We start from the raw sequence: 11,287 nt of genomic DNA on the forward strand, positions 1-11,287 counted from the left end.
AGGAGTATAGCTTTAGGTAACAATGAAAGGAGGTGGGGTCATATGGAAAAAGGTGCTTTCTCAGGAAGTCATAAGAGGACTTTGAAAGTAATAGCCAACACATTGCATTTCATAGACATTTTAGCAAGGGTGAAATACGTTCCATCTGAGTCCTTCCAAAGCCATTCAGATTTTCTCTTTCAAGAATCTCTTTCTAGACAGATATCAAAGGAACAACAGTGTGCTTTAAAAGATTCCAGGGTCTACATTCTACAATGCATCCACTCTTAAATAACCGGTTTATCCTTTCACCACCTTGCTCAGTTAACCAGCTACCCGCTTTCATTCAAATTAAAAACTAAAAACTTGAACAGGAAGGAAATCTGGCAATTTTCTTCTTGCAGGGCTGAGTTAGTTTTAATATTTGCAATTCTGCACATATTTTAGGTGAACTGCCAAATAAAGAGAAAAAAAGATACAAAAAGGGTGAGTTAAAAACAGGAGGGCACAGGGAGGAGCTTAAAGGGATTGCAGTGGGTAGATTAATCAACTTAATACATCCATAAATTGCAGTGGGGTTCCTGAATTCTTAATGGACCTTTGCAATGTTCTCAATGGGCAAAAACAACCCTGGGAAAATGTTCTGTTTTGTTTTACTCTATCATCATCATCATCATCGTCATCGTCATCATCATCTTGAAAAATATTTCTTCACTGCTTTACCTCTCAGATTGGCAGGCAGAACTAAAGTGACTCTAAGCAGTTCAATCTCTGGCAAAGCTGGTCAATTTTCTACATTTTGCCAAGGGAATAGATGCCCTTTCCTCTTAGATTCACAAGCCCAACTTTGCAGAGGTAACTGAAAAGTCATTCTCTTTCTTCCTTTTTCCTTTTCAAGCGGATCCCCCCTCCCTCAGAACACACACACAAACACACAAATCACAATTACTTTCCCAGTCTGCAAAGCTACGTACATCTACTTAGGAATCATTTAATTGAGAAAAACTTGCATTTATTAAGTAAACCTGCAGAAGAATCCACTGTAACATAAACAGTTCTTTCTTCACCCTGTCCCAGACTCCTGGATTGGAGTGCAGATTTCTTGGAAAGCTCTGGGAAGAGACTGATTCACAAGGAACAAATATTATGTTTGGACAGTTAGCACTTGGACATTGAGAGGTGGAAAGGTGAATTTAAAGCAAAACATTCATTTTAGCTTTTTCAAAGGGGGGAAGGTGGGCCTGTTTCAGATTTGGGGTGCTGATATTTTAGATCAACCTTCTCCAACGGGGTGCCCACCAGAAATGCAGTCCTGCAACTACCAGAATTCCCCCACACACGGAGATCAGGGAACCATCAAGGAGGAAGTCATGCCCCCATTGAGACTGGCAAGGCAAACTACTGTATCTAAATAGACAGCAAACCCCACTCCCCTTCACACTGATGATACTACCTCGCCTGGAAATGAAATGTCTGCAAAAAAGCAGCCAAGCTCAGAGAGACCAGGAACTCAACAGCACAGCATTTGCCTGGGAATTCTGGGAAACCAAACGCCCAGATCTTCTGGAAGAGTTGTGGATGAGAAGGTTTGTCTGGTTAACTTGTCCCCTTTCTAAGCAAATGTGGCCGACAAAACAAGAAGACTCCCTCAACTTTCCATGATGCTTCAGCATGCCAATTAATCAAATTTGACAAGCAGGGTCTTCACAAGCCGTGCAAAGACAGCCTTTCCAATGATCCCTACTCTCTACCTGGAGGATTAAAATAATGCTCTAAATCAGGGTTTCTCAACCTTAGCAATTTTAAGATGTGTGGACTTCAACTCCCAGAATTCCCCAGCCAGGATGCTGGCTGGGGAATTCTGGGAATTGATGCCCACACATCTTAAAGTTGCCAAGGTTGAGAAACACTGCTCTCGATAACTGCCCACCTTACAAGGAGGCCTGGTGGGACCCATAAACCCAACCAGCCTGGCCTCTGATTCCCCCAGCCCGGACTTCTTGCAAATCTTAACTTCCAGCATTAAAAGATCCTTTTTGCTTCTCTTAATACTCGCTCTGCTCCTAGGGCATCTGGCCCGTGACTCCTCAGCCAAGGCCCAGCTTGTTTTGCCTTTCATGATTCCTCAACTTCACGTTTTCAGACAGACTAGGAAAACAATGGTGTCCTTGGTGCTCTCTGAGCTTGGTTGGTTACTTGCAGACATTTCATGACCCAGCTAAATAACATCATCAGTGTGAGGGATATACAGTAGCTTGCCCAGCCCGTCTTCGATTGAGTGACCAGAACACATCCTCTCCAGCGGCCAGCACCCAGATAAGCAGCAATTAACACCAGGCAAACTATCAACTAGATAACAGCTAGATAATTAACTAGGGGGACAAACAATCAAGCAGAAAACAACACCCTGGCCAAGAAGAAAACCAGGCCCCTACCTACACTGCCAGGACAAGCTACTGTACATAAACAGGGAGCAAAACCCCACACTAACTGGCACTGAAGATGCTACCCAGTCGGGTCATGCAACGTCTACAATCAAACAGCCAAGCTCAGAGAACACAAGGACAGGGCTGCAACTAGGGTCTGTGTCACGGGGGGGGGGGGGCAAACACGGATTCCATGCCCATTTTGGCTCCCCCCCAGCGCAGCGCCTGGGGCACATACCCCACTTGCCCCCCCCCCCCCCAGTTGTGGCCCTGCACAAAGACTCCACAGTTCAACCCTGAGCTACGGAGATTCTCTTCTATTGGAGACTAGGAAAAGTCAGCAGGCAAACTTCCTTTGATGGGGGGAAAGACACCATCCTCTTTCCAGCTTTTGCAACGACAGATTAACAACCCTCTTTAAAACGTCAAACCACAAGAGATATTAAGACCCTGGTCCAAAAATTCGTGGGATTTTTTTTCCCCCAGCGTCCTTCAGAAGCCAGCTGTCCTCCGTTGCCAAGCGGGGGTAGGGGAAAAGGCTAAGAAAATCGATAGCTAACAAACACCGAATAATAGGGTCCTTGGGGTGTCGGGGCTCAGACTGGAGCGAAGTTAGCTCCCCCCGCTCCGCGTTTTCCCCAAACCCTCGCTCCCCGCCCTTGCTTTTTCACGCTCCCCTCCCGCTGGCAGAAATGCAGCCGGGCTGGTGGGGGTAAAACCCCGAGAAAAAATAACCCCGAGCCTTACAAAGGGGCGCCCCTGTGCAATAAGAGTGGCGGGGGGGGGGGGCAGAAAGAAAAACTGTTGATCTTTCGAAAACAGCGCGGCCGGGAAAACTTACCTGAGAATCCTTTTCCGTCTGGAGTCGCTCAGCCTTTACTTCCGAGTAAACGTGCCCGTGTGCCTGGCGGAGCTCCCCCCTCGCCCAAACAGGCGTGCTGTTTTTCGCCTGCAGAGGGCGCTCCGGATCCAGGTTTGCCTCCAAAGCAGACGTAGTGGATTCCCGTTCGCCTTTCACTTTCGGAGATTCTTTCGCCTCCCCCCGTCTTTTTTTTTTTTTTTTTTCAACAAATAAAAACGATTGGCTAATGAATATAAAATAATCACGGGAGGGCGCGATCCCTGGGTATCCCGCCAAACCGTCGCACCTCTTAATACAGACCTCTTTCGAGGAGAGATGCGGGGGAGGGGAGAGGAAAAAATAATGAAGAAGGCCGAGACTTTCTCTCTTTTTGCCTGCTTCCTCCCCGCCTCTATCCCCCGAGAAACCTTGCGTCTCCTCAGCCGTGGATACCGCCAGCTGGGTCGAGAGCTCCGATCCGAAGTCGGGGCTTCGCGTCAACTTATTTATCAGCGCCCCGAGAAGAAACTGGGGGACGCGCGCACCCGCCCAGACGCCCTCCGGAAAATGCTTGGCTTGCTAGAACCGATTTACACATTTGCCCAGGGAGGAAACTTAATTGCACCCATTCTCAGCTTTTTTAAAAAAAAATCAATTCTGATCAGCCACGAGGTTCTCGCAACTCTTAAAGTGACTGGTGCATTTAAAGCAAGAAGGTCTTGAGGCGCCCTGTCCCAGATCAGACGAAGAAAGCATTCCCCCTCTCCGTAGAGTTTCTCAGCCCTGCCGCCCCCCCCCCCTCTTGTTTCTCTCTTCTGCACACACAAAGCCTTGGTGGATATTTTCTTAGAAGAGCAAGACTTGGATTCTCCCAAGGAAAGGACATTTCAGAATAAATAATACAGCTCCAGCAGGAATCAGGAGAAATTGTAGTCAAAGTGGCAACAGTTTATTAGCCAAAAATATATACTTTCTTGTACAGTTTGGTTCACAAGTATGTACATTTGTGTGTGAGAGAGAGAGTTTTACTCTATATATACAAAAAAAAAATGTCTATTTCTCACCAGACTTCCAAAATACTTCACAAATTCAGCTAATCCAGATGATAGTACAGAATTGGATTTCTCCCCCCTCACGCTTATTTTTTTTTCATTTAATACACAGACATGCGTACAAGCTGTAACTATACAGAGAATTTTATTTTACATTCATTAGAACAATAATTTTAAAAAATTAACTATGATGATGACAATGCAGATAGAACCATAGCTGCATCAAGTTGGTTCTGAGGCCTAGAAGAGAAGGGATAGAGAAAATACGTATTTGGGTGTGTGTATATTAAAGAGCAATATATCTCATCATCTGGGTCTGAACTAATAGGTACGATGCTAATCAAGGATTCCTGGGATATGCAGAGTTTTATTGAATTTAAATTTATTGTAGAATTAGCATTTGAGGGGGAGAGAATTAGATCTCCCTTGGCCCTTCAGCCATAAAATAAAACCATGGTCCAATCTTTAAGATGTTAGAATGCTCTTAATTAATTCAGCAGTACCAGTTTAATGGGACTTCTTTACTTTTACAGGTGTGCCAGTGTATCCTGGACAAGACTCTGTGTTAAAATTATTTTAATTTTGAAAATCCAGAATGCCACACAATTTTCAGCAGCTGCTGGCTTAACACTTCTTCATTGCTCTGTGCTCTGTGTGTACGCCCATGCCTATAACACATGCATCGCTCCTTTCTGTTTCCCAAAGATTCATAAAAATATCTCCCAACTCAGTTTCCTGATTTTAGTGGGCTAAAAGATGCTTAATTCTCTGTTGCCCTGGATCAATACCCATACACAGAGAGGTAAAAAATAAATGCATGTTTTAGAGCATTGAAAGAGGGCAGGGGCCAAAATGGTTTGTTTTTAGATTTCGATTTTGGTTTTGTTATTTATGCTAATTTATATTTATGGTTTAAGTGATGCATCACAGTGTAGGCTGATAGCTTCCTTCTCTCTACACACATATTTTACAACTAGTGTCAAATCTCCACCTATTAAACCAATTTTTAAACAGAGTCCATTTTGAACTGCATCATGAATTGGAGGCAGCTGAGAGCTTCATCTTTACTCTAACAATTTATTCTAACAAAAATAGAACCCAGTTCATACACGCATACACAGAGAGAGAGACAACTGCATGTCTGAAACACCTCTGCAACTCCTGAGCAGGAGTTTTAATAACTCTAGACACCAAAATGATATAGTAATTATACTTAAAGTCACAAAATACAGACTAAAGCATGCTAGTACTGAACGTATGTGTGGGGGGGAAAAGTGCCCCTTTTACAATGATCTCCTAACCCCTAATATGATCTTGATTCCATCCTTACACGTTTGCTTGGAAGTAAATTCTAATGGCTCCCGGTGACGTTAACTTTGGCGAAGCTATAGGTGGATGCCAACCAGACCAATTCAATTCCAAATAAAACTGATTTCTAAGCAAATGGGCCACCCTCCCCCACACTCCAGTTTGGTTTCCCTTTTCATATATCTGCTAGTCTAGGACATAGATAATCTCTTACCGCCTCTGAACTGGCTGGAAAGCTGTCTTTATTAACTTTTTCTCTACTTCCAAGGCACTAGATCGATCTAAAACAAACAAAAGCAAACAAAGAAAAACAGTCCTGTTTGTTGTCTTTTGTAAAGCACCTTGGATTTTCTTCTACCAGTCCCTGAAGTCATATTATTCTTCAGAACTTAATTCGGCCCCTTTGCCAAACCAACTGACCGACCGACCAACCAACAGGTCCACAGTTCCCAAAACTTCAGTCCATCCCGTTCTTTAATTCCACCGGCTTCACCCTTTGATTCCCTGGGCTCCAATCCCGCTTACCCGGGAGCAAGGCCCCCTCAACTGCGCAGCCTTACTTCCGAGTAAGTAGCAAGGGTTGCCTTAGCAAGGGAGTGAAGACTTCAGGAGCACCCAGATCTCCAAACCTGGAGCTACTTGGGTGAAAAACTATACAAACGCCCCCCGCCCCCACCCCGAAGGCTACAGGTGCAGAAGAGAGGGTAGATGAGAAGGGGGTTGAGTCCACAGGGAATGCTGCTGGCTATGCAAACAACACCCCATCGGCAAAAGGGAAAATCGGGTTTTGACCACAGCAACGCGCCTCTGCCCCGAGCCCCGTTTCGAGGCTAGCTGGGGTCTTCTTCACTCCCGCCCCGTCTCCCCCGGCTCGATTTCATTGCTGATAGAAACCGCAAGCGATTGCCACCCCCTCCCCCCCCCCCCGCTCGAGAAAACTCCCAAAGCAGGCTAGAAGCTGGCATGGAAAGCCTCAACAAGGGTTTCCTTTTCGGACACTTCAGGCGAATGACCTAATCGGACCTCAGGAGAAGGTTCCCACCCGCACAGCCTCTCCTCGCCCCTCCCCCGGAAGAAAAACCAGAAATGAGTTTATCAATATATATTCTCTCTCTCTCTCTCCCTCTCTCCCTCTCTCCCTCTCCCTCTCCCTCCCTCTCCCTCCCTCTCTCTCTCGATTCTCACGTTTCCTTGCCGCGGGCTTCAAATTCCCGAAGACTTGCTTCCCACTTCTTCAAACTGCCTTCTGCATTTCCCCCACTCTCTCTCTCTCTCTCTCTTTTAAAAAAATCAATTAACATATTTATTTGGGAAACCTTTTTCTCTTCCCACACCTCCAGGTCCTCAGCTTCGTAAGCTGGGCATTTAAATCCTCTCGCCAGTTCCGCTCCTTACTGAACTCGGGCTAGCCTGGTCCGCACGACCTACTTGCCCACCCCCACCCCCGCCGTGACCTGAACCGAGGTTTCTCGATTCCCCCAAATTCCCTAGTCTCGTCCGACCGACAGAACCACCAGCCCAGAGCCGGCTCCGCACATCAAGCTAAGCTAGAGGAGGAATGGCTGGTTGGTGGCTTAGTGGTCGTGGGAACGCAGCCAGTGAGGGCCCCGAGTTAACGCGCTTGCCCCTTCAACAAGCCTTCTGTGGGCAAAACCCCGGGCACTGGGGTCCAACGTCCCATCCTCCAGCCCCCCCCCCCAATCTGTTTCGATCCGATGTAGAGAAGGATTAACGGCTCGACTCGGCCTCGGAGGTCCAAAGGGGTCTCCACGTCGTCTGCCCTCCCCCCAAACAAAACAACTTCCCAGCTTGCCCCCCTCCCCTCCGGCGGTGGGTTTAGCCCCCGCCGCCCCGTCCAGTGGTTACCTGTTCCGGAGGCTTCCGCGCTCGGCGCCTGGTCTGCGGGTCTGGAGAAAGCCGCGAGAGCCGCCGCCGCTGCCGCCGCCGCCGCCGCCGCCGCCGGAGCCGTGCTGGGGCTGCCCCCCGCGAGTCCCAAGAGGTGGGGCGTGTTCAGTAAGGTCAGCGGGTGGGGCGGGTGAGGGGGGGCGGCCGGGAAGGGCCGGCCCGACCAGCCGGCGAACTTGCCCAGCGGGCAGGCGGAGACCAGTCTGTGCGCGGCGGCGGCGGCGGCGGCGGCGCCCGGGGCGGGCTGCGGGGCCGCCCCCAGCGGAAGGCACTGGGGGCCGGCCTGGGGGGAGCCTCCGCCGCCGCCAGGGGGCGATTTGCGCGAAGGGTTATCCGGGCTGGTGGCGGTCTCTGCCAAGGACCAAATCTTGGGCTTGGGCGGCGGGGCAGGCTGCGGGGCCGGGCTGGGGCTTCGGAGGGCCGGCGGGGAGGACGGGTGGGCCGCCGAGGAGCGCCGCCGCGCTTCCACCGCCTTCAGGAAGCGCTCCTGAGCGCCGGACAGCTCCTCGAAGCCGTCGGAGCACTCCTCCTCCTCCTCCTCCTCCTCCTCCTCCTCCTCCGAGTCGCTGTCACTGCCAGCGCGGGCCTCCTGCGGGGAGGGCAGGCGCAGCGCCGCCGCCGCCGCCTGGGCGCCCTCCTCGTCTTCCTCCTCGTCCTCCCCGACGTGCAGGAGCAGCTGCCCGCCCGGGGCGCCGGCTCCGGCCGCCCCGCTCTCCACGGGCTCGGTGTCGCTGCTCTCCAGGTCGATCTCCTCGTCGTCGGCATCGCGCTTGTCGGCCTCGCCGTCCTCGCTGCCGTACGCGGTGCCCTCCTCGTCCTCGCTGCGGCTGCGGGGCGCCCAGGTCATCTTGTTCTCCTTCTTGAGGCGCCGGCGGGCGTTGGCGAACCAGGTGGAGACCTGGGTGAGGGTCATCTTGGTGATGATGGCCAGCATGATCTTCTCGCCCTTGGTCGGGTAGGGGTTCTTGCGGTGCTCGTTCAGCCAGGCCTTCAGCGTGCTGGTGCTCTCGCGCGTGGCGTTCTTGGGCCTGGATGGGTCGCCGAACTGGTACTGCCCGTAAGGGTAGAAAGCTGGGTGGGGGGGCGGGAAGGCCGGGGGCTGGACGCCGGGACTGTCCTTCAGCTCATACTGGGTGCCCTGAGCGGTGGAAGGGAGAGAGAGTACAAGGGAGGGCGTTAGAGGCCGGAATCCCACAAGCAGCCCCTCTTCCTTGGGAAAAAGAAAAAGAAAGCGGGTTGGTGGACCCAGCAAACTCACGGCGACCTCTGTCTTAATGCCTGAAATTAGAAAGCAACCCCAGTGAAATTTGGCGCTGCTTTGGCAGAACTCGCTTGCCCGGCTCCCTGGACTGGCCCATTTTCCCCGGCTTGTTTAATGCAGCCCTCAGTCAATAAAGCAGAGGGACTGGATTTACGCTACGCCTAACCCGCTCCCCACAAAAGAAAAAGAAGAAAAAAGCACCCTAAAATGATTACTAACAAGTTTAGCAACTAGTGAAAATAGAGCCAACCGGGTCGTGCCACTGATCTGGCGAAGTGAGTTGTGTGAAGACAGCTTTTACCTGGGAATCCTCGGCGATAAAGAGATTCTCTTTTAGCTAGTTTGGCAGGCGGTAGAGAGGGAATCTCCAGGAAGTCCCCCAGTCCTAAACACCCAGCCCTTTCGGGTTGTGAAAGGGCTTTCCTGAAACTCCTGAGGCCTTTCTCACTCCACATTCCCTCTCCCGCTGGGATGAAGGGGCTTCCTCCCAAAACCCTCGTCTAAAAGTGGACTTGGTTTTCCTCTGCAGAAAGAGGGGGGCCTGTGCGTGAGATGAACTGGAAAGAGGAGGATGAAAACGGCTATGCATCGGGGTATGAATGAAAAAAGGAGGTGGCGGCCCTGGGAAGATTAGATTTTTTTTTTAAGGCTGCTTTCAATTTTTGTAGGAATAAAAGGGGGATCACACAGTCTGAATCTGGCAGAACCCTGAACTGGACGTCTGGGTATGCCCCTTTCTCCAGGCCCCCTCTTTTGCATATTGGAGGTGCTGGGGAAAAAATCTATGAAAGCTGCCCAACAATGCAGGGAGATGTCAATCAGACCTTCAGTCAGGAAAGATCCCCACTTCGCTCTGCTTCCTCTATATATGTGCGACTGAGGGTGCGAGTATCTGTGTTAAGCTGGAGATCCCTCAAGATTTTCTTTTTGGAAAACACACCCAGGCCTCCAAATGTGTGGTCTTTTCCTCTTTCTCTGGAACCTTTGCAACGTTTTAAACAAACAAAACGGCAGCTCCCCCTAACTTTTCTTCACAGCCTTCCTTTAGGGGAATAAAATCAACCCAAACTCTCCTCCTTAATATTATATTTCCTGCACTCCTAAACCGGCTCTTCCTATTATTATTATTACTATTACTATTCCATACACACACGCACACCACTTATTCGTTGACACGTGATGGTAATAAATCCAGGATGCCAGAGGTAAGACCTTTGCCCATTTAATATAGATTTAAAACCCAGATTCCCGACCCTGGGGGTTTCCCTTGCCGGCTCCGGAGCAGCAAAGGAGCCGAACCTCTCCGAAGCGCTGCCAAAGGTGGTTCTTTCCTTCCTCTTACGGCCCCTGTTCCATCCCCCCCGCACAAGTAAAGTCGGGGAAGCGCAGAGGGGAAAGATTCCCCGCCGGGGAAGGATCTGAAAACTGCCCAGCAGCAACTGGTTTGAGGATCCGGCTGCCTTTTTTAAAGAGCCGAGAGGAGGGTGGCGGGGAGAGAGAGAAAAAGAAGAGAAAAATCGGATTCTGTCTGAAATGGGGAGCTTTCTCTGCGGACCGCCCTAAAAAGAGAGGGAGAAAAGAAAAGAAAGAAAGGAAAAGAAAGGAAAATTCACCCCCACCCCGCAAACACGCACACTTCCCGAGGAGCAGCAGCCTGACGCTTTGCACGCGGGCTCGTCTCGAGGGGAAGAAAAGGGAGATCGTGTTTGAACGCAAAGCTTTCCAGCCGGCCTCCTGCTAAACCCGCTTCCCGCCCCTGCTCTGCGCGCCGGAACAGTTGCGAGGAAGGCGGCGGAGGGACAGGAAAAGGAGGGAACTTGGAAAAGTCGGGGTTCGGGGGTTGGGGGGCGTCGAGTTTTTTCCTTACCAGCTGCGGGAAGATGGGAAGCTCGGCCGCGTAAGGCAGGAAGGCCCCGTAGCCCTGAGCAGCCGCGGCTGCCGCGTAAGGCGCGCCGTACATGGAAGACAAGACGCTGCAGAGGGATCCGGACGGGCTGAGCTCTGTCCCGTTTCGGGAGCCGCTGTTCCCTTGACGCTCTGTCGGGTAGAGCGGGCGGATGTACTGGTAGCCCAACTGGGAAAATGCCATGGCGGGGCGGGGGGGCGGGGGGGAGGGGGAGGAAAGGGGGGAAGGAAAGAGGGGAGGGGAGAGAGGGAGGGGGAGGAAAGGAAGCGAAGAGGAGAGAGCGAGAGGGGCGAGAAAGTTGCGGCCGGACAGCTTCCGCGCTCGCCTTTGGCTCCTCTGCCGCACTTTTAGCGCCGCGCGGAAAGTCTGCCGGACATTGGCGATGCCGGGGGAGGGGGCGGGGGGGTGGGAAAGGGAGAGGGCGGGGGTGGAGACCAGGCGAGACCCGGGGCTGCTGCTGCTGCTGCTGCCTCCTCTTCCTCCTCCTCCTCCTCTTCTTCCTCCTTTTCTTGCTTTACCTTCGGTGGCCGCTGCGCAAAGCTCTTTCTCTCTTCACTTTTCCTATTGATCTGGATGGACTGCAGGTCAGGTCCGTGCAGAATTGCTGGG

General features: G+C 51.2%; 1 protein-coding gene across 1 annotated transcript; it reads right to left on the reverse strand.

The window, feature by feature from the left end:
- Positions 1-4,190: 4,190 nt before the first annotated feature.
- On the reverse strand, positions 4,191-10,985 carry IRX3 (iroquois homeobox 3). The gene is made up of 4 exons (XM_063313108.1): positions 10,640-10,985; positions 7,473-8,649; positions 5,821-5,887; positions 4,191-4,730 (listed from the first exon to the last, which is right to left on the reverse strand). Exons 1-4 carry the CDS (start codon positions 10,859-10,861, stop codon positions 4,484-4,486), a joined length of 1,713 nt encoding a protein of 570 aa, XP_063169178.1. The 5' UTR covers positions 10,862-10,985; the 3' UTR covers positions 4,191-4,483.
- Between the last annotated feature and the right edge of the window lie 302 nt (positions 10,986-11,287).

This window comes from Candoia aspera, chromosome 11 (assembly GCF_035149785.1).
Source record: "Candoia aspera isolate rCanAsp1 chromosome 11, rCanAsp1.hap2, whole genome shotgun sequence".
NCBI lineage: Eukaryota > Metazoa > Chordata > Lepidosauria > Squamata > Boidae > Candoia > Candoia aspera.